The following is a 23,111-nucleotide window of genomic DNA, read 5'->3' as shown; positions in this document are numbered from 1 at the left end:
CAAGAATACAAGTGTTACAAAGTTTAAAAACACATTCTAACATAAACTAATCAGAGTCACTGTCATCAAGCAAAAGGTTAAAAGGCCTCTCCCAGAAACGTCTGACTCCAAAACTACCTGAGGATGTTGAAGGGGCATCAAACTGGTCACTTACCTTGCACCTCTTTGCACTTACCTCTTCGGTGCAGATGTCGTCTCTGCTTCTCTTTTCTGAGGAAGGAGCAGCAGAGAGAGCAGCAGAGGGAGCAGCTGAGGAAGCAGATGAGAGAGCAGCTGAGGAAGAAGCAGCAGAGGGAACAGCAGAGGAAGCAGATGAGAGAGCAGCTGAGGAAGAAGCAGCAGAGGGAACAGCAGAGGAAGCAGATGAGAGAGCAGCTGAGGAAGAAGCAGCAGAGGGAACAGCAGAGGAAGCAGATGAGAGAGCAGGTGAGGAAGGAGCAGCAGAGGGAACAGCAGAGGGAGGAGCAGCTGGCAGATCACCAACTGGGGCAACAATTCGAGGGAAGAGTGGGGCGTTGGCCTGGCCAAAAGGCGGCATGGCGATGGGGGCAGCACCTGGAGCAATAGCATGTTGCCAATTGTGCCAAAACGGCTCTGGAGGGTGCTCCCGGATGAGAGGGGAATCATCTCTCTCATCCATGGTGTCGTACCCCGAATCACCGCTAGACCAATCCCCCCACTCTTCTGAGTCGTTCCAGTCAGATGAATTGTCAGTGTCTTCACTCACCTCTTCATCATCTACAGGTAGATAGGGGGGGTACTCACCTTCCTGTTCACCGTCATCAGCATATGGTGCTTCATGAAAAGAGGGGGAGCGTGAGAGAGGGCAAAAATACTCACCATACTCACCTTCACTGATACGCTGGGTATCAGTGTCCTGTGCTTCACCAGAAGAGGGGGAGGGTGAGAGAGGGGAAAAATACTCACCATACTCACCTTCACTGATACGCTGGGTATCAGTGTCCTGTGCTTCACCAGAAGAGGGGGAGGGTGAGAGAGGGGAAAAATACTCACCATACTCACCTTCACTGATACGCTGGGTATCAGTGTCCTGAGCTTCACCAGAAGAGGTGGTGCTCTGGAGACTGTCATCCAGGATCCAGATGACTTCGGGAAGGCCTTCTTCTGCAGGGCGTTCAACCACATAGTCAAGACGCCCTGTGAGGAAACAATTTTTAAAATAACATTAGGAATGAAATAAACACTCAGTGTTAAAGCAACAGACCTACATCTGTTAGTTTGAGCAGAGGATGAGAGAAAAGCATTTTAGGCTACATTTATGTCAGACTGAATGACACTTCTACTTGTTCATGCAAGAAAAAAACAACTAAGTTAACTAAGTTCAAATCTTTCAGTGAAGATTTTTAATAGAAGACCACCAAACCTCCACCAAGTCAGCTCACTCCGTGTACTTTTAAGGTGACACTATTGTATTTTGTGTACATTCAATTTGTTTTATTTGTTCTTTGTAAGCCTTTATGCAAACACTATGTTGGAACAGGTAATGGATAATAGGTATTAATTTGTAAATAGCCGGACATAAGTAACTTATTATATAAATATACTACAGTAAATTTATAAGTAACCATGCAGCTCATTCTCCTGTTTTATTTACAATTCACGATGTCACACATTTTGAAAAAAGCTCAGAGGTTAAATATGTGGATGTAAACCATAATGTAACATTTAGACCACATGTACCAATCTCATGTCCTAAATGTAAAAAATATATATATATTTTTAATAAAAACACAACCTCCTTGGCAAGAGTAAAAATTGCACACACACAAAGCTCTGCAGGTATGTCTGAAAATGCTGGTCAAGTGAAAAATAAACAAACAAACAGAAACTCTTAACTCAGAATCCACATTTTTAGAAATGTGCACAAGGACTGTATCTGCCATAAGGACAGATACATCTAATCTGTGGTAAACATGCTATCCCTGTGTAAATATCCCTGTGTACAATATATCTCTCTGCTATCTAATACGATTAAAAGCATTACCGTAACATAAGATACCATTATTACTACTGTTTTCATATTCTTTTGATATTATTTTATTTGGATTTTTTTTTTTTATCTTTGTGTTTTGCAGCAGAGAAAAAAATTATAGTTTATGTCAATAAAGCCTTTGATCCGGAGAAGAAAAGGATGTTAGGAGGGGACCGGTCACCGGGATCTGTGTGTTTACACCTGCGCGTTCTGACGCCATGACACCCTGAAGATGCCGTTACCACAGGCATTTTACAAATTTTAGTCCATTAAGCTATTTTTAACCATTTCATTTTAAAGAAAAGTGTCAAATTTTAAGCCTTCAAATCAAAGTAACACCTTTTTTTTCAAATTCATACACCAGCCGTTAATAATTTCTACACCTCTCCCGGAAAATTTAAAGCATACAAACAATTTACCGGGAAAAATCTTGGAATACACATATTTGATCACGTTAAAACTTGATATTCACACTGGAACTTGCTAAATTATTACAGTCGTTTAAATTTAAAGAAATTTTCAAACGTACCTGCAGCGAAGTCCAGGTGGCTGTCGATGAGTCGGGGTCCACGGCGAGCCATCTTCAAACTTGAAAAACAAAAACAAGTACAAACGATCCACAGATGAAGTACTTGTTGTCGCTTTCAAGTAAAATCCGCTTTCAGTAAAATGTTTGGCAAAACTTAGCTTTCCACAGGCTGAGGTTGGAGCAGGTCGAAACAAGTCCACGAGCAAGTGTAAAGGGACATTTGGAACCTTGTGCAGCATTTATATACCCTCGGCAGGTTATGGTTATGGTTACGGTTGTCAACGTGCGTATACACGTGCACGTGATAGAACTATATGAATGGAGCTCACCGCAATGTAATTTACAGTTAATTTATGGTCATTTACAGTCATAGCTGGACTGGCCATCAGGGATACCGTGGGCCGATGGTGATTTTTCGTTTTTTATGGGCCGATGGGGTTTTTTGTTTTTGTTGTTGTTTTTATAACGGTATAAAAAAAATGAAAGGTGGTGGATTGGCCAGATGCTGGCAGATGTGTAAAAATAACTGATGTTTGGTGGTGGCTATGGCGGAGCGTCCACAGAGGCCAGCAGGTGGATGAGGGAAAGAAGAGGAGGAGAGACCCGTGGTGGACGCAGGGCCAGCCGCGTTTTGTATTGGGCTGAAAAGGAACGCGATTTGTCCCGGACTTCAGCTTGAATGAAAAAAAAGACACGAAGCTGGAGTTATTCTGTGTCTTTATGCTGTCAGCTGCCTCTTCATCTCCCATTCTCTCTCCCTCTCTCTCCTGTTGCTACTTAAATGATGAAACTGATCAATGATCAGCTGATCGGCTTTTCCCTCTTGTTTGTTTATCATTTCGAGCCAGAAACCAGCGGATGTCACGCTAAACAACAGCAGCACGTTAAAGCTTGATCAGCTGTTGTTAGAATTTATTTACTTTCTAGTATCAGCTGATGTTTGCTGGAGCCACAGTTGTAACAGCTGCTGGTCATGATATCAGTTTGGATATGTGGTGAGAGGGAAACATGAAGATGAAACCAAGAGATGTCCTTACTGAATCATCAGAGCTGAACAGGTGGTGGAGAAACAGGTTTACCTTTTAGGTAACATGGATGAGTTGAAGAGAAGTTATGAACTGTTTCTGAGAGACAAATAACATCAGGATCCTTTTTTACGTAGCTGACAGCTGGTAGCTGTGCAGGGACGGGTCTAGCAAAGTTTTGCAAGGGGGCAGGTAACCATGTACATGCACTGTTTATAAGATTGGGGAAACCTGCAGTCAGCTGAGACTGAAGAAGTCAATTGGATGAGTGACGAAACGTTTTTCCCACAAAACGTTAAGTCCAGATGAACAAAATTAACTTTTGGAGATAGTATATAGCTCATGCTAATATCACATCTTCACATTTTTCTTTTTAGAGGTAATAATAACTTTGCATTCTCGCTCCTCACCATGCTCTAAAACAGGTATATGTTAGCAATGACAACATTTAACAAATGTTTTTAAAATTCTAGCCGTGCTAATTAGCCTTAGGATTGGTTGAGGTCTGTGCAAGCCTTTGGAACCAAAATCAGTCTTGTAAAGCTCACTATTTTCCAGGTGAGCCTATAGCACATTTGTTAAAGTCAGTCCGGACTGTACAGCTTCTAATCAGAAATAATTCAACTTTGTTTCTTTTTTTTTGCGCTCGTTAATCTTTTTCTGTCAACAGGATAGTTTGAAAGTCTTAAATAACTCATGTTAAAATGTTGTAGGGCTGTAGAGTGGGGTCATGTTAACAATCCATTAAAACTTGTGGTCTTCAAGGTCAACTTTATGATTTATGGGTGGAAAATTGACAAAAAGTCTTAGAACCTACAAACTTTGATTCCTACAACTGTGCTGTGTATATGTCTTAACATATAGGAGGAACCTATAAAGGTAACTGACCTTTGACCTCTCCTTCAAGAAGGTACATGTAATGTCTACAGTGATTAGACATACTTAGTAAAACAGTGTGGGGCACAGAATATTTTTGTGTGTCAGTGTTGAACATGTCAGTAACACTGAGGGTTACACCCACTTTGCCAGGTACACCTGTTCACCTGCTCGTTAAACACAAATATCTAGTGAACCAATCAGACGTCAGCAAATTGAAGTATTTAAGCATACAGACATGTTCATGATGACCTGCTGAAGGTCAAACCAAGTATCAGAATGGGGGAAAGAGAACGTGTGGTTAACCATAATAAACGATTAAAGACTTAATTATTATTTCATTTTTTGGATCAACCACAAACATGTATTCAAAACTGTGAGTGAGCTTCTGTTGTAGCACTGGGCCAAACTGTATTGATTCACTGTTTGAAAATTAAAATGTGTGGCTGTGATCAATGACTGTAAAAAAAAAAAAAAAAAAGGGAGCCTCTGTTAAAAAAAGGTTGATTTTAATTACTAACTTAATGCTGTAAAACTGGGGAGAAATCTCTGTTTGGGAATTACAGACAGAGTAGTGATGTTGAGAGAAGATCCAGCTTTTCCACAACAACTTTTATACAGTGACTTTTATATTGTGACTCAGCAGCACGTGTAAACTCATGGTCCTGGGGCCAAATCTGGCCCTTTCCAAATTTTAATCTGGTCGCCAGCCTGTTCAGGTTCTTGGTAAATTTTTCGCTTTGTAGTTGTGATCTGCAGATCCAGTGCACACACCTAATTAAATGTAAAGGCACACCTACGCTGCAGCTACAAGATTAGCTTACAATTTGCCAGTTAGGCTATATGATACATGTAAACAACATGATCAAAGGTAGTTGATAATATGATGACTGGCTATGGCAGACTTTTATAAAGATGTGCAGACAATATTAACAATTATTCTTTTACTTATTTTACATTTCTGTTTTGTTATGCCCCATATTACCATGAGCTGGTATATATTTTATAAAGGAACAACGGGTGGCAAATATATGACCTGGAGGCCCCCCCCCAAAAAATCTTCCAATCCAAGCCACTAGGTGGTGTTGGAGAATGGAAAAATTACAGAGGAGAGGGGCACGAATTTTGCACTTCATATTACCATAAATCACCATAAATACCATAAATCATTAAATATGTCCCCATTGCTCACTATTAAAAAATGTGTCTACAATGAAATATATATATATACATACATATCAATGTATACCATAGTGGTAACAGTACACACCTTTGGAGCTTCAGGTTAGGGACCTTCTCTAGCTAGGCTAGACCCCCACAATGCTAACCAAGCCTACCTCGGATATGAATGACAGACAAATAGCTGTGGCCATACTGACTCGGACCTCGCCCGGATTAGCAAGATCCATGTCAGGAGGCTACTGGAACAAAGGGGGGATGTTGCACAGGACCCTCAAGCTCCACGGCCCTGTGCAGGATCTTTGCTGTTCCAACAACTCTTCTGGATGCTCTTTGGATGTTGTTTCTGGGACCTACTTGGGGGTCACTGCACCAAGTGCCCCAATTACCACTGGGACCACTGTTGCCTTCACCCCCCCCCCCTTTTCTCTAGCTCTTCTCTCAGCCCATGATATTTCTACAACTTCTCGTGTCCCTTTTTGCTGATGTTGCTATAATTTGGTATTGCTACTATATCACTAAGGCTGTCTTCCTCGCCTTGTCCACCACTACCATGTCCGGTTGGTTAGCCATCACCATTTTCTCTGTCTGCATTTGTAAGTCCCGCAAAATCTTAGCTCGGTCATTCTCAACCACCTTAGGGGAGGATAGAGTTAGGGTCAATGCCTCATTCACTCCTGGCATACATCTTGATGCCATCCTTGTAGAGGATGTGGCTGACGATTGCTCCATTCTGTAGTCAGTATGAAGCAATCGGTATGGTATCCGTAGTCAGTCTTGTTAACAAGGTTGAGGCCTATACAGAACAGCAGTGGGTACAGTGGATCTCCTTGGTAAATCCCACACTTGATGGCAACTTGTGCATTTGGCGTTGTTTGCCACATCTCTATTGAATTCCTGATGAAGGCTCTTATGGTACTGTTGATCTTGCAAAGTTCTAGGCATTGAACCTGGGGCATTGAGTCATAGGCTTTCTTATAGTCAAAGGGGGGGGGGGGGGGGGTGTCACATTAATATTAGCTTGATTAAATTTATAGTGTTCATATATCTTAACTTCATTTTTAACTTTACTTGTATCAGTTTTGTACATGTAAAACGTGTTACCTCACTTCTCTATTTTAGCATTTAAGTATGTCAATAAACTTCATTTAGGCCGCCCCAATCCTGAAAACTGACTGCAAAACCTCGGCAAATCTACTCCTTTTCTATTAGTACCAATCTAAATAAAGCTTGTTAAAAATTACTGTATCCAGTCCAGTGGATCAATATTAGGGCATGTAGGTCAGTAAAAGGGGGTGTAGAGACACTGGTGCTAAAGAGAAAACCTGGGGGCAAAGCAAGGTCCAACTCATCAACAGTTAAGAGCATGTCCAAAGGTGATATGGTCAAAAATACAAGGACACTTACAGCTTCAACAGTGGTCTTCATCACAGTACCCCCATAAAACACAAAAAACCCCCACAGAAATACACATGCATACACATCCACAGGGAGAGATGAGACCAATGGTATGTGGTGGTGGTGTGTCCATTTATTACACAACACAAAGCACCTACAATAGTCCACTCCCTTTTTGCGTCAGACAGTGGAAGATCTCACTTTTTTTTCACAGTGATTTTTATGTGGACATGTTTAGACACGGACATCAAACTTTGATCTAAATGGAAAAAAAAAATAGCCTACACACAGAAATTCACAGCCAGTATCACACAAGAAAAAGAAAGCAGTGTCAACAAACAACAGTAAATTGAGTAAAAAATAGAATTTAATCATTTAAATAGTCTTTCAAAATACAAACATTGATTTGAATTTCTAAATAATATACCGTTTAGTAGCTATTCTTAATTATAACTGGCAATGCTTATGTACACCGTGGCTATACAAGGAGAGGTGTGAGGTTTGGTAAATTTATTGTATTGCTTATTTATATTAATGCGCACGTATGCAAGTAGACCCACAAATGACTGTATGACGTCAACAGTGACACTGCAAATGGCCCTCCACCCTAACCCCCGCCGTACCTAAAATGCTAGTGAATGCTAGTGAAAAAACAAATCAAAACAAAAAAAATCTACCTTTGCATATATGACCCGTTAATATGGAGAAACTTAGCGGCTCTAATTTAACCCTGGCATCTATGTTTTTGCTATCTTTAAAAAGGTTTGAGAAACATGGCTAGAAAACAATTGTTTCTTTTTAAAAAGACAGATGTATGTAAGCTCGAACACATGAAAACAAGACCAAACAGATCCATCAGTGTCACATTTTGCCAGATTTCCCATTCCACAGTGCCAGCTGTTGCTTATGTAGCACCCCTGGATTAGCAGTTGCACTGTTTTAGCTTTACCACCACATCAACTGTGCCACACACACACACACACACACACTTTCTCTCACGAGGCATTTATGAGCCATACACTCCGTAAAGAAAACAGAAACAAATGAACTGCGGGACATTCGGTACACCCACTACCCACTTTTTAAAACTGACAACAGATCACGAGTTACATTTGTCTCCACAGTTTGTTTGTTTTTTTGGCCATCTGGCTTACTCTGCCTCCTGAGGTAGCCTTCTGTAGCCTCACCATGCCACCGGACCTATAGAGCCAAGTAAATTGATCCCTAAAATCACAATCAGCCTCAGACGACACACACCTGTTTACATTAAAAACACAATCAGCATTCACTTTATGCAACCCCACAACAGTGTGTTTACAATGTAAATAAAATACCCTTAAATCCTAAAAAGGAAATCGTATGAAAAAAAAGAAGCAAGTTTCAAGTCTTTACAAATTTCAGTACACTGTGAGCTGCACATATAGAATTATAATTGGGGGTGGGTGGTTTTCTCACATTTGCTGGCTTTTTTTTTGTTTTTGTTAGTTTTTTTGGTAAATTGTCCACTATAAATTGCATGGTTCTGTTTATTTCAATGGAATTGTACATGGCTAAAAGATTAATGGCCCTTTTGGCCACTAAATATTATTTTTAGGGATCTGATTTTATCATCAGATACTGTAGCTTTGCATCGCATGGAAAGCTTACTACAGTGATCATTTATGCTGTAAATATACAAACCTGCTGAACAGTAAGCAGGACTTCCACACATCCAAAAGGGAAGATGTTGCATTTCTTGTTGCCTTAAGCCCATAATCGGGCACTTGCAAAAGTTCAACAGATCAGCTGATCTCATACAAAAGAATCTGAGATCTATGCAACATTCTTCACCACTGCAGAAAAACGCAGCGATGTCTCAACGTACACGTATCAATCATACAAATTAGTGTTACACATCACAGCCCACAAATCAAACAGGACAGACCTTTTTTCTATTTTTTTCTTCAAAAACACACCTGCTGAAGTCAAAAACTGTGATTCTAGTGGAGTAGAGAGGGCAGTATACATATATATTTTTAAAAAAGCAGATGAGGCATTTCTTTTCTAATCGCTCGTTGCCACACTAGCTTTAATGTCCAAGAGCCGTGTTCTTCCCTGATCTCAGTGTAGCTCATTGGTTTCGACTGCATACGAACAAACACACATGCTTGCTTGGATGGAAGCCATTTTTTTAGTGTGCCAGTAGGATTTACATACAACACTTTACATATAGATTAACTTCCAAGCTGAGCATTTTATGTGCATACAGTCTTCATATATACTTCTCCTGGACTGTGAATCCATTGCACAACCTTGTAAAAAGACAGCTGCACTCATACCAGCGGCTTCCACTTCACAATTTAATCCCCAAAGTGCTGCAGTTTTTTCTCAATTTTTTTTTTTTTTTAAATGTACTCATTTGGCTTCCCTGACCAAACCGGTTTCTACTGGAAGCTAGATTTTTTATTTTTTTTTTTTCTAAAAAGCAGCGCTTGGGGTCCCAAGAGTGAAGTACTACTAATCGAGGCATACAAATAGATGTCTCACCATTTGATCCACATTTTCAATGTGACAGACAATATTCGAGTCATTATATTGCTTTTAACATATTGCGAGAAATTCCTATGACTTGCCTACAACGGCACACTAAACTATAGTAAATACAAGCACTTAGTGTGCATTTTATTCTGACCCCTTGTTGGACTCTCAAGCATTTTGCCGGGTATGTTATTATGGCTTTTCATGAGCAGACGTAGTACTATTTTGAAGTTCAAAAGCCACATGGTTGCAGTCTGTTATTCGGTACCTACATGTTGTTCTTCAGTGGTTAAGTAACTGCAGATCGATGCTGTGAAGAAACATGCCGTGAAACGGTTAGAACTAGGAAATATTCTGTGTTAAATGTTCTCACGTGAAGAGCTTTTTACTGAACTCTGGCAGTTACAGCACATTATTTTCCACTTCACATTATTTTCCTTTCTTCCTGTGGCCTAAAGGAGATAATGATCGTTTCCTCATTATTAATTCTGAAATGAAAGCTGTCCTTTTCCATAAAACACACATCCACTCTTGAAGAGTAGCTCTCTGTTTGGGGCTTTCTCTGAATCCTCTCTACTCCTGCTCCTGCGTTTCTCTCTAGGGGGAGTCCATCATGGCTTCCAGCATCTCCAGGAATAGTTTGTGCATGGGCACCCCACCACGGGTCTTGATGCTGTAGAATGTGGTCAGAGCACGGCCAGCAGTCTGTCGGAGGAGAGGCAACGTCAAAAGAAGACGTCCTGCCCGCTGGGGGTCGTCTGGGCGCCGCTGACATTCCATCTCCAGCAGGGCCTGGTGGAGGAGGTCCCGCAGCTTCTGCACGGCCTCCATGTCCTCGATGTAAACAGAGTCTGACAGAACAACAGGAAGCACATGGTGAGGGAGTGTGGAGGGTGCTGAAATGTTCTCAGCTTTTGTCACAGAAAGAGAGGCTGCCTTGCCCGGTAATTGACTACAAACACAAACTAATGTCAGCTGTTATTTATTCAACAAGCAGGGCCTGTAGTTAGCACTCATCGTAGGTGGACCTCTGAGGGACAACTACATAAAGGTTATGAGATGGGTAAACAAATCGCATCATATTTACACTACAGAGAGATCATTTGTGAGTTATTGAGCTACAGTGAGGATACCTGCAAGAAAGCAGAAGACTAGCCTTTAAACTGGGAATACTGTGTTACAGTGCACCTACCACTACAAGCTACAACAAAACGCTTCAAAAGATGCGAGAAGTAAAGGATGCGTCAAAATACTGAATTCTGATTTATATGTTCCCATAGCTGCTCGGCTGCAGCTGCAGTAAAAGTACCTGAGTTGGTGAGTGCGATGGCTTTTAGCATGACAAATTCCTCCCGGTCCACGTTAAGTGCACGGAATCGGCGAGCGAGCTGACTAATAGCTGCATTAAGCTCTGTCAGTCCGGCCGCACGTGACATCTCCTCGTCAAGGACAAAGTCCTCTGCGAACACCACCTCGTCCTCACAGCCGAGCGAGCGGTACGCTACGCCCAGCACGAGCACCTCCAGCCACACTGACTGCAACACTGACATCTGGTCTGCCAGAGACAGAGACAAGAAGCCTGCAGGAGAAAGCACAATGAAAGGGAGACATTTAAATGGAGGATGATAGGTTTACTGGTACCAAGTTCCAAATAATAGTTTCATAAGGGAATAAATAATATCATCTGAGCTCTTAGAATAAGCTCCTCCTCTCCTGACATTAAATGCACACCGATTTCTTTTGACTGTACATTTTCTTTAAATTTATTCAGCCTTTAGAGCCACGCTCATGCAGGCCATTCATAACAACAACGATCAATATTCTAGTCTAGTGGTGTGAGTGATGCTCTTCAGCGAGCCTGGAAGTCTCTTCCGCTGTTGCCATGCTATTGCTGCCTCTCCTCCCCTCCTTTATTCTCTCTGCATCTCTTACCGGGAATGTGTTTGGCCCAGCCGATGATCACAACCAGCTCACGGTCAGCCAGGTCACAAAGGGTGGTGAGCGTACGCTGGGCCGTGTCCGGCTGCAGAGGGTCAGGCATGGCAAATAACTTTTCTGGCTCTGCTACTAGAAGGTGGGACACGATGATGTTGGAGGAATCTATGTCACAAAAACACACAACAAACGATGCATTAATTACTGTATACATTCAAACATGTTGATACCCACAACATCAGCACTGTCATTATCTAAACAAACGCATTCAGCTATATTTTGAACACGATGATCTCCATTACTCTTCACTGTATTATACACAGCGCTCTATGTACAGTATATAAATATGGATTTTAAAAATAGGCTTGGGATCTGCCAGCTTTGCCTGCTCCTTATGATCATTATTCTATGTTTATACCACAGCCAGATTCATGTAGCTTGAACAATCCAGGTCAAATTACATTAAATTAAAATCACTACAGAGCTAAAGCTACAGCATTTCCCGAACTGCTGATTTAAAGAGTGAAGACTAACAGTGAACCACATCAGGCACTAGGGGGAGCTGTTTTGTAGCCAATTCCAGTTTATTTGAAATGTTTTGTGTGTTGCTTTTATTTTCTGAGGAGCTTTCCTTTAAAATTTCAAAGTTTAAAGGAGAAAAATGATCATTTTCAAGCACATAAATCCACATTTTAACGTTAACTCAGTTCAAAGGAAAAAAAATCTCCCAAATTAACCGTTAACAAGGCTTATGCTACTGTTAAAAAACAAAAACGTGAATAACGGATGAAAAGGTGTTTTTGAAGACCTTTTAGGATCTCATAGTGGCTACCCTTTGATCTGTTGGTTGAATACAGTCATTGCTTCAACATTTAAGCCAGTAGACCACCCAGCAGACCATAGACCTTTCTTGATGCAAAGGTTTGATCACACAGCATACAACTGAGCATATATGTATGACTGCTGAAAATACTCATCTGTATTTCTCCCTTTTTTCTACATCACTATCTTTCATCTTCTTTCAACTTCTTGTCATGAGTAACTTACTCCTAACACAGACTGCGCTCTGCCTGTTAGTGATATGCAGTAGACATTTCTGTGAAATTTAGTCACCATCAGTGTAAGAATTCATGAGTTCTTGCCAAAAAAGTGTTTCCTGTTGCCACGGTGACCTATGACCAACTTCTAATCAGTGCATCCTTGACTCGAAGGGAACGTTTGTGCCACATTTGCAGAACTTCCTTGAAGGCTATTTCATGACACACAAAAAAAGCATAATACAATTTATTAAAGCTCACTTTTTTCGCTCTCCTTTGTCAGCGGTAGAGGAGCACTCTGGTATGTTGCATTCTCCACTTCTGGGCGTCTTTTGTACTTCTGCCTTCCACCCCTGACCCTGTCCAGACGAACTCCTACATTGTGCAAGAAACAGCAGTTTTCGTTTATGCCAGCAATAAACTAAGCAACTGCACAACAATGAACATTATGGAATAATAATTCATTAGGCTATTAAATCAAAGTCTGGTCACACATGGCTTTAACACTCACCCTCTTTAAGCATGCCTACTTTCAGGCACTTGGTGAAGCGGCATGCCTGGCAAGCCTTTCTGCGCCTTTTAGTGATTTCACACTCATTTGATGCTGGACAGCTGTATTCAATGTTACCTGCATGAAGAAGCAGAAGATGTTAATCTCAACGAATGTACAAATAAATTCGTGAAGAATTTATATACTCTATACTCTCTCTTATCTTTCAACCACACACACATCATTCTGCTATTCCCCTTTTTTTATGTCCTACACTCCGACTATACCAATCCTCATACAGGGGTGTGTGACAGTGATTCTGTTACACTCTCTGGAAAGTTACAGAAATAATGTCAGGAGTTCATGAAGGTCACAGAAACAACAATATGAAAGATTTTCAAAACTGTATACATTTCTTGTTTTTTGTGACAAAATAGCTTCTTTTTTTTGGAAAAGCAATCAAAGGTTTTAGTGGTATTCTAGAAAACAAATATGTGCTTTATACTCTGCGTTTTGTTGTGAAAACATTTAAACACATTTAAAGTGCTTTCCCTGTCATGTTCTACTAAAACTTTACCACAACACACCTTGAATGGTTCTCTTGAAGAATGCTTTGCAGGCCTCACACGACGCTACACCATAATGGTAACCTGAAGCCACATCCCCGCAAACTAGACACAGCCTCTTGGGAAGCGTGCTCAGGGCGTACTTGCATCGACCTGCCCCATTTCCAGCGGAGCCCTCCTCTGCCCCATCGCCACCCTCGTCCTTGAAATGGCAACGCAGAGCTGGTGTGTACAGTGGCGGGGAGTAACGTTTAACGTTGTCTCCTCGGGTCGCTCCGCCTCCGCTTTGAGAAGAATCTGAGGAGGCCCCGCCAGGGCTGGTCCGACCTCCCCCGCCTCCCTCTGGACTACTTGGTTCTGCCTTTATGTAGACATCTGACCGACGCTCACGGGAAGACATGATGTCTGCAGGGCAAAAGCAAAAAGAAATGTCAAAATAAATAATAGCACAGAGACTTTTAACTCACATCTATATCTCTGAGAAAATCATCATTCACAGATTTTCATGATAACAAACAAAAGTAATAAAATGATAAAGCAAAGAAAAAAAGTGTAAATAAACATCTCAGTAGTGTAGTGCCCCTTCATGGGCTACAACACTTTACCATATTCCCACCCCAGTCTTTAGTCCTTCTTAAAGCTTCTTAAACCATCAAACTGTTTGCACTACTGTGTGGGATTTGTGATGGTTTGAGCATAAACACTGTAATCAGAAGGAAACAGGCAGCAGAGAAAAAAAATATTCAAGTGCTGTGATGCAAATGCTGCTTTAATCTACTATCAAATTAACCTCAACTAACCTTCACTAAACTAAATGGTAAATGGACTGATTCATATATAGCACTTTTCTACACTGAGCACTCAAAGTGGTTTACACAACTTGCCTAATTCACCCATTCTCACAAGCAGTTTTTTTCTATGCTCTTTCTATCCAACATTTACACTCTGATGGATGCATCTTGCCCAAGGATGTCTGACACACACCACCAACCTTCTGATTAGTAGGTGACCTGCTCTACCACCTGAGCTATATATGTATATGTGCTTAAAAGTACAGTGTGTACAATCTTACAGCAGATTGTAGATCACAGTCTACAATCTGCTGTAATCAGACTTATGCATAATCCAAGCCACTGTAGGACAAACACATTAAAACACATTAAGTTTAGACTGTACTCCATAACAGCAGCCATTATGGGGAAACGCAAAGCATCTGGGAACATGTTTCTTCTACTGTTGGTGCATAAAAACATTTTTATACAGACTAAATTTGAATATATTTAAATAATATCGAAACTTGGAAAGAAATCAGGAAGGAAAAACTGATAAGTGTCAATGAAATATTTTCCAGAATTTTACATTTTTACCCTCCAGTCATCTCAAAAACTCTTGCCGCCGTTCGTCTGTAGAGAGTACAGGGTGTCACTTTGTTGTTTACCCAGATGTCAATATGTATCCATGTCTATTTATTCTGAATGATTAAAACTTTGTGAAATGAGTCTGATAGGAATCTATAAGTCAGTGAAATGTACTTCTGCCCAATAAAAGCAACACTGAGTATTGTTGTTAAGAATGTCCTGAACTTTTCTGTCAGTACGCGCTGCTGTTTTTGTTTGTCTGTTAGCTGGCATACGTGAATGTTTCTTTGAAGTGGATCAAATATTGCTGAACTCATACATGACATGAGAATGTACTCAAAATGTTTATCAAAGAAAAAGTGCGATTTTTAGGACACTCAAGCCTAACGTTAGCTGACACAGCGTTAGCTTTTAACCAGTTGTTGTTGTTTAGCCAGCTCGTTGTCAGCTATCCGGAGACGGGAGGGTCATGTGTCTAATCTGCTGACAGATTAGACCCCTGACTTCAGCTCAGGAGATGAGGCTTGAATGAGACGCAAGGGGATATTTTACCCAGATGCCAGTGGTATTGTCTCTTTCATTTGTTTTTTTTCACTTCTTTGGTCAAGGGGACCCCCTCTCAGATAATGAAACATAAGTATGAACCTTCATATTTGGAGTCTGAGGATGCAAACATAAATTAAACTGTCCCTCCACATGATGCAAATGCTCATGAGTTCTCCTTTCCTCCACCTTTGACATACTACATATGTGGCTGGTCCTCTACCTACATAGAAGAAAATGCAATTTGGCTTCTCACACGATTTAAAATATATCCTCCACCCATTAAAACAATTAATTAATTCAAGGACTCCTCAAATCAATGCCTGGACATATGACTGCATGAGACAATTGTAGCTGTTCCCTGCACCTGGCAGCTTGAAGTTTCCTGGACTAGTCTGGATGCGTAACACTTCATTAAAAGGCTGATGCACAACAAATATTTAAATGTCTGGCACAGCAGAAAGCAGATAATCATCTAGTGACTAGAAATACTTCCTACTTTAGAGAAGGAGATGTTAATCAAAAACAAATCATATTCAGCAACACAACTGATTCAACCACAAACTGCAGTATGCACAGGAATGAAGGCCAAAAATAAATGAATAAATAGTGCAATGGTTGCTAGAGTGAACTGCCCAACATCAACTCAGCCATCCTTAAAAGCAAGCCTGTACCGAGCCTCAGCAAATCCATCCGCACACTGAAATCATCAATGCAATCACGTTGCATTTGGCCAAAGATGTGTGTCTTCAGGAAAATGGTCACCATAATGGACAAAAGAGCGATTCTTAAAGTAGTAATACCTGTAGTATGTGAAACATTGCAGGGGAAAAAGAGCGTGTTTATCTAGTTCTTTGAGTTTTATTCGCATCCATCATCCAGGTGCAATGAATGAAGTAAAAGACTTCATATTATTTGTCATCAAAGATTGATTTGTGAACATTAATAAACAGGAATGTGGTGCAATACAAAAGTGAAATCAGTGGTCTGTTCATTTAGTACAGTTCTTTAAATGTTTCTTCTAAAAAAACACTGAATTTAGATAAATAAGTAGGTCCAATTTTATTTTGATGCAAAGATTTGTACAAATGTGAAATGCAATGCATGAAAGTGCAACAAAAATATTGTCACTGAACCTAATGAATAATTATGACAAATAATCATGACCTTAATGCTGAGCAAAATAATCATGATCATTATTTTGGCCATAATCTTGCCTTCTAAAGCTATCAATGAAAGCTATCAAAAAAATGTCGCACCTAAATTAGAACTACACCTCTGTCATATTTCAAGTCACTAAGATGTCTAAGGTGAGTGAATGAAGGCCAATGTGCTATAAAGAAGTCACTCAATCACATAACTTGCATTCAAATAAGTAAGCAAAAGTAGTAGTCTGTAGTTCTAACTTAAATTACGCTAGCAAAAATTGGAAATACGTTATACTTGGGATGTTTATGAATCTAAATACAAGCATATAAAAAAAGTTAATGAGTCTGAGTACACAGTCGAGATGGCATACTGTGCACTGCACCTTGAAATGCACTCCAGCGAAGGAGAGAAGTACGCAGAAGATATTGTTTGACATAAAAAATGAAAAAGAAGATTCAATTACCCAAGTGAGCATGCACTTCTAATACCAAAATCTGCATCTCTGTGAGTAATTCTGTGTAATGCTTTTAAGCTCAACTTAGTTTTAAAGCCAAATGTCAGGGTTCTTAATGTCAACCATCCATATAAAATAAGACAATCAGCTTAAGAGCAGTCTGATCTCTGACACATAATGTAATAATATCAATGGGGCATCTGAGGTTTGTCGTCTTTACGTAACTTAACAAACTGGTGGGTGAGTGTTTGCATGCACAAACTGACCACCGCTTTGCCCAACCCAAGCGAGGGTCATCAATTCAGAAGAGAGCGGTTTCACGCCTGTATTTAATCACTATAAAAAGAGATAGTTGATAAATTGCCACCAAAACGCTCTTGACATGTTTTATTATTCTACCTGAAACTAACTTTGTTTTCTTGATTTGAATTCTGAAATTGAGAAAGTAACTGTAAGTTAGAGACAGTAAGCATGAACTGTCTAAGCTTCACCTCTTAAGTGACAGCATTAATGCAGACCCTTACTTGAATGACTGTGCTCTTGCTCCTACCTAATAGATCACTGCGTGAGGACGATGAGAAGGATTTCTGTAGTCTAAATAGCCTCAATCCAGTTAAGTCCTCAGTTTCTCTTGCACACGTAGAAGCAATCCACTGCAATTATCCAACATTTTTCTATTTGTTTATCAGGTGGGCTGATAATCCACTCAAGTCTTCTATAATTACAAAACACTGCAATACTTGAGAGGAATGTATTCTCTTCATTTAAGCCTCTCTGACTGTGACAACAAAAACAGTGAAGATTCTGAGGCTTTTTGTGATATAATCAATAAACATCAGTCCTGGGCTGGTCAGCTTTGGGTGGTTTATCTCTGTCAGTTTAAAAAATTACTACTAATTACTACTATGTCAATAATAAACAGCCTCTTGTTCAGACATATTTAACATCAAACTGCACTTCTAAGACATGACCATCAAAAAAGAGCTTTCTGTCTTTGCTGATGGGAACCACTGAGAAAAACAGAACAGAGAGCCTCAGACTGAAAGCACACTATGAGAAAAACTGAGCCAGTTAGTCAGTCCTACTAACAGTGTCAGTAGGTACTTCCCAAGCAAGTAAGCCTTTATCATACTTATTGCTGCAGCAGATAACCCAATCCTATGGTTGCTGGCATACAACTTTCTTTGGAGTTTGCCCTCTCTGTATATGAGAGCTGTTTGGCAAGCCTCGGACACGTCAAAGAAACTTATCCTGTTTAAAGTTTAGCCTACCTGGACTCACTCTGAAAACTCAGTGAATCACTCAACCAGTCAGTACCAGCAGTAGCACATAAACACAGATACTGAACAGTGTCATTCGGCTTTGCTCGGACTTGAGACAGATCATCAGGTCACCATGTGCACCGCTGGCCAGTTCGACATCTGCTTTGGGAAATGTCGGTTTCTTCACAGAAAATGTTAACAAGCATGCGATGATAGCTCTCTGGTTACTCATTGATTCGACTAAAACAGCGCGTAAAACCTAAAGAGGTCTGCTAAACAGCTCTGTCATCTACTTTATCAGCCATAGAAACGCGTGGTGTTTGCTGTAAACTAATTCCAGCGTGTTTGGTGTAGCGTTAGCATGAGCTAGCTTCAAGAGTAGCGAATACATAAATGATAACTGTATGTTAGCTAACTAGGCTAGCTAGCCTACGTTAATCCTGACTATCCAGCTCTCTCCCCCTAGGGCCGAGGTTTATTTTGGTCACTCTAACCCGGACTAGGCTGCATCTTACCCGACAGCGGTGACTAGAGCAGCACTGAACGTTAAGTCTGCCCACGGTGTGCTATCATGGCACAGATCCAGCAGAAAAATCAGTGTCCAGACCACCAGCTCCTGCTAGCTCGTGCTGGCTGTGTGCGGAGATGGGCCGGCCTACAATCGGCTTTCCCTAACAGCTGGGAGGCGATGCAGGCTGAGCACATAGTAACACTTTCACACTGTCATCTGACTAAAACGTTGTGTTTGTAAACGTCTCGTTTTAAAAGTTAAGCGTTATATATTTACTATATTTTTTGAATGGAGTAAAGGAAGATCCCAAATTATACTGATCAATTATAAAATGCTTCATTACCAGCTGGAAATCTGATTGGCATTGTCAGAATTATAAATTAGCATTGTTAATGAAGAATGCAATTAAACTTCTAAACTGTAATATATAATATTTCTGATGAAATGTTTCAGCTTGCTTAAACTGACAACATAGTTACAATAATCTAGGGGAAAACAGCTAAACTTTTAACTCTTGGTGTTACACACAAATGTATACTGCTGAAGATGTGTTTCCCCTCACACAGTATCCCAAAAACAAAAAAGAAACTTAAAGTGTCACTGAAGATCCACAGGCTGATACATTAATTGTTCTTTCTTTCTGTCATCTATCCGCCTCTTGCCCCTCCCGAACCCATATTTTCTGTTTGCAGAGCAATCACGGCCTGTCCTTTCAAGTTTGTGCCCTCATGATATAATTTCGACAACAGACCAAGTGAAGTATCTGTGTTTAGCTGATGAGCCTGCTTTTCTCAAACAGGAACATGTCCTGGAAAGTGTATGACTGCAACAAAACCATCATAATATACGGGTAACATATATAAGTAATAATGAAAAATAAGGTGGTGGCACTGTAACATTATTCTCTGTTGTTTTTGCTCAGCCTCAATCCTTCTACAAACTTGCTCATATCTGTGTATGTCCTAAAGGCGTCAGCTGAAAGTCTACCACAAAGTCTACATTTATAATGACTGAATTGTGAGGAAAAAGAGGCACTTGTTAATACATAATCCCAGTTGAAGCACGGCGTAATGGTGTAACATTTCATCAACATAAAAGGTGACGTGAGAACAGCTTACCTGTTTGGTGACCTGGAGCTTGAAGCCTGTGTATGTCTCACTCCAGAAGACAGCTCAGTAAAAAGATATTGCTGTGGGCTCAAGTCTGCAGTTACCGGGACACCTGCGAAGCAAGCAAAGGCTTCTGAGAGTCATCCCAAAACTTACAGCCAAGCCAAAGAGTTTGCTTTTCATGTTTCCCCTTTGTGCTTTTAATGGTCAAATCCCCACAAGGACACCGCGTCCGGCCTCATAATGACCATAATGTATGCAAACTGGCGGCAAATGATTGGCAGGCTCCTAACAATAACTGCGGAGCTGATCTTCACATGATCCAGAGGAAGCATGTGCTCTGCCAACAGTTTTTGTTTCTTCTCTAATGAGGCGTGTGGATACACCTAAAACCAACTGTCTTTCCAAAAATACATAACCCAGCCTATCTATCCAGATTTTTACACACACTGCTCGTACCCTCCCCCTTTACACTGTGTGACACACTCCAAAGGTCACAGTCACAGGAATGCTTGAAGGGCAGACAGAGAAAAGCCAACACCTTGTCTTTCAGTCGTACAAAGTTATAAGCTTAAGTTTGGTGATAAAGCTCTGTAAATAATTAAATTACTTTGGCTTAAAAACAAACACAAACCCCCCCCAAATGGAATAGTATTCCAGCTTGTTGTTAAAGTCTATGATTGTTGAAAAAAATAAATGCCATATCCCAAAAAGGACACCTATTTTAAGCAACTTTAAAAGTGTGCAAGGCTCTTATATATCAAAACAAACTGAGATGCTTTTCCCATTTTGTTTGGAGGTTATAACAGCAGACAATTTCATTTTTATAAGTCGTTTCAGTTTCAGACTGTAATCCCAGTAGACTGTTGCACCCAAACAGCTCCTTGTCATAAATGGATTTCCAAGTACACTTTCTATTACATAAGCAAAAAGTCAAATATCACAGCTCGACAAGCTCCTTATGTCTTCAATGGTTTAAAGCTTTCTTATCGTGGTTTTGTCAGGGGCAAGGTTTCCGTCAGTGACAAGGCATCACATTCACAGACGCGACACTAAACTCAGTTTAAGGGTTTTAAATGCGGCGCACTGTGGAGACAGGGAGAACAGCACCCAGGGGTGACCTTGCCTTACTGATCTCGGACCGGTGAAAGGTTAATTGCCAAAGTGGATTATGCTTTAAGATCAGTGATCTCAATCCTGGCCCAGGAGGCTCGACAATTTACATAGTTCGGTGTGTTAAAACCGAGAGAAGGATAACACAGATTAAAATACACAGAAGAGAAGTTAAAGTGTGAACAGCTGAAGAAGAAGTGCCGGAGGGGCATTCTGCACATGAGAACTTGCTGTTTAAGTAACAACATGCAACAAAGAAAAACAGAAGAAGACACTTATCATCTGCATGTTGCTCTTTATTGGCTATAAATGATCGTTGATCTTATTTATTAGGACAATAGCGAGTGTGGCTTACTGGTGACTAGAGCACTAACCACCAACGACTCCTCTAGCATTTATTGAAGCATGAATTAGTCCCAAGGTATACATGTGTTATAAGCTTGAAATAAGGCGTGCACTGCAAATTATCCCACAGTGTAGGCTATTAACTATTTTCGGGCTCGTGCCCCATATCCCCATTAACGTGGTCAGGCGAACTTAGAGCTCTTTCGGGCAAATCGTGCATGCACATCAGGCTGTCGTCAAGACAGCTGCCACGTCCAAAAAACACTAATAATGGGCAAAACACCCCATGTGTGCTCAACCTCGGAAGTGTAGGCTAAGACAAGATACTTACTAGGAAATGTAAAAACATCACGGGGTCGTTTTTGTTCTTAAATATTTGAGGTCAGTCAAGTCTTTGCGGATTGCAAGTCCACTGGCAGTTGAACTGGATTAATGGCGCCGTAAGAGCCTCGCGACGTTTCTCACATCGCATCACGATGTTAGCATGTAAAAAAGGAGATAACAACAACCGGCGACACAATGTCTTCACCCGGTTGTTCGGCTCCGTCCACTGCTGTTAAAAAATTCCTGTCTTCGCCTTCCACAACTGAGGTTGTAGCTGAACCTTAGCGTCAAGTCTCCAACAAAAAAGCATCCACGTCCGGTAAGAGTATTTCACAGCAAAACTCCGTCGACATATTAAACCTTTTAAACATTTACCAAGCGGGAAGATGACCAAAAATAAAAAAATATCCAGTACGAAAGTCTCCCTCCTCTCCGTCAAAATCCGAAACACATTTAAAAAAAGATAGAGACGCTGATATTCTTAAAACGAACTCTAAATGCTGCTTTTATTTTAACAGTTCAACTTCCGGCACACCTCTCGCTTTCTTCCGCTCATTTGACGGAACTCAGTGACGTAGCCTGGATCTCGTGCCTGCTCTCCTCCCTCTGCCACAATTTGCGTCCACTGGGTCTCCGTTACGTCTGCACGCACCTACAACCCGCGTCATCCGCATTTTAATAAGGGCCTGCAACTCGTGAAAAAAATATGACCCACTCCACGTTAATTCGCGTACAGTCAAGGTGTATTCATTCATTTAGACGAGCTGCTTCAAAAGTGCTGATTTCAGACCATTGAGTGCTTTTTATAGCAGTGAACCCTTCCTCACTAAAGAAAAAATAACCCACGGTTTTCATATTTGCTGTGAGATTAAAAACACGGGTCTGTTGTATTATTATACGTTTTGTGGGCTATATTCAGAAAGGCTTTATGCTTAAAACACCATAACGAAAATGGCTTTGTGCAACATGCTTTATTATTATAATTATGACATAAGCTATAGGGCACAGAATGAGGCTGCATGTCCTTTCCAGAAGACCTCGGTGGAAAATGTAGTCATGCTTTTGGTCTTGTGACGCTGACCTGTCTCACTCCGCCGCTGCACAGCATCTGGACATGAGCCAAGGCAGAAGAGATGAGGAGAGCTCTGCCAAGGGTTGAGAAAGTAAAATAATTAAGGGATAGTAGTTTGAATTAAAAAAGAAAAGAAAAGAAAAACACTTGCTTGGAATACAAAGTTCGCCCCCTGTGTCATCCTGTATGGGCTTCTGTGTAAGCCTGCTCTATCAAGGTTCACTTTATTTGGCTATTTTATGATACAGCAAAGAAAACAAACGATATCCTTTTGTCAAACTTAGAAGCCTCTTGCTTCTAGAAATAGTCTGCTGCCCCTGCGCTCC

At 40.7% G+C, this 23,111-nt stretch overlaps 2 protein-coding genes across 4 annotated transcripts; both read right to left on the bottom strand.

Moving 5' to 3' along the window:
- Positions 1-46: 46 nt before the first annotated feature.
- LOC109203826 (uncharacterized) lies at positions 47-2,716 on the bottom strand. Its single transcript, XM_019363566.2, has 2 exons — positions 2,523-2,716; positions 47-1,158 (listed from the first exon to the last, which is right to left on the bottom strand). The coding sequence occupies exons 1-2, from the start codon at positions 2,572-2,574 to the stop codon at positions 47-49; spliced, it is 1,164 nt and encodes a 387-aa protein (XP_019219111.1). The 5' UTR covers positions 2,575-2,716.
- A 4,397-nt stretch (positions 2,717-7,113) lies between these two features.
- Positions 7,114-22,022, bottom strand: esrra (estrogen-related receptor alpha). Of its 3 annotated transcripts, none has more exons than XM_013274552.3 (8): positions 21,721-22,022; positions 19,941-20,061; positions 13,567-13,950; positions 13,001-13,117; positions 12,751-12,864; positions 11,450-11,617; positions 10,827-11,096; positions 7,114-10,368 (listed from the first exon to the last, which is right to left on the bottom strand). In XM_013274552.3, exons 3-8 carry the CDS (start codon positions 13,943-13,945, stop codon positions 10,115-10,117), a joined length of 1,302 nt encoding a protein of 433 aa, XP_013130006.1. In that variant the 5' UTR covers positions 13,946-13,950; positions 19,941-20,061; positions 21,721-22,022; the 3' UTR covers positions 7,114-10,114. The 3 variants fall into 3 exon arrangements, with proteins under 3 accessions (XP_013130006.1, XP_003450525.1, XP_013130007.1); XM_003450477.5 differs by having other exon boundaries at positions 19,941-20,043; XM_013274553.3 differs by lacking the exons at positions 19,941-20,061; positions 21,721-22,022 and adding an exon at positions 18,827-18,990.
- Positions 22,023-23,111: the final 1,089 nt, after the last annotated feature.

This window comes from Oreochromis niloticus, linkage group LG10 (assembly GCF_001858045.2).
Source record: "Oreochromis niloticus isolate F11D_XX linkage group LG10, O_niloticus_UMD_NMBU, whole genome shotgun sequence".
Taxonomy (NCBI): Eukaryota; Metazoa; Chordata; class Actinopteri; order Cichliformes; family Cichlidae; genus Oreochromis; species Oreochromis niloticus.
Note: the sequence above shows the minus strand (reverse complement) of the source record. Positions and strands in the feature narration are given on the sequence as shown.

Coding starts and splice junctions, on each gene's coding strand:
- LOC109203826 (XM_019363566.2), bottom strand. CDS start 2,574: ATGGCTCGCCGTGGACCCCGACTCATCGACAGCCACCTGGACTTCGCT. Junction 1,159..2,522: donor CCACCTGGACTTCGCTGCAG/GTACGTTTGAAA, acceptor GTTTCCTCACAG/GGCGTCTTGACTATGTGGTT.
- esrra (XM_013274552.3), bottom strand. CDS start 13,945: ATGTCTTCCCGTGAGCGTCGGTCAGATGTCTACATAAAGGCAGAACCA. Junction 12,865..13,000: donor AGTAGGCATGCTTAAAGAGG/GTGAGTGTTAAA, acceptor TGCACAATGTAG/GAGTTCGTCTGGACAGGGTC. Junction 10,369..10,826: donor CATCGCACTCACCAACTCAG/GTACTTTTACTG, acceptor TTGTTCTGTCAG/ACTCTGTTTACATCGAGGAC.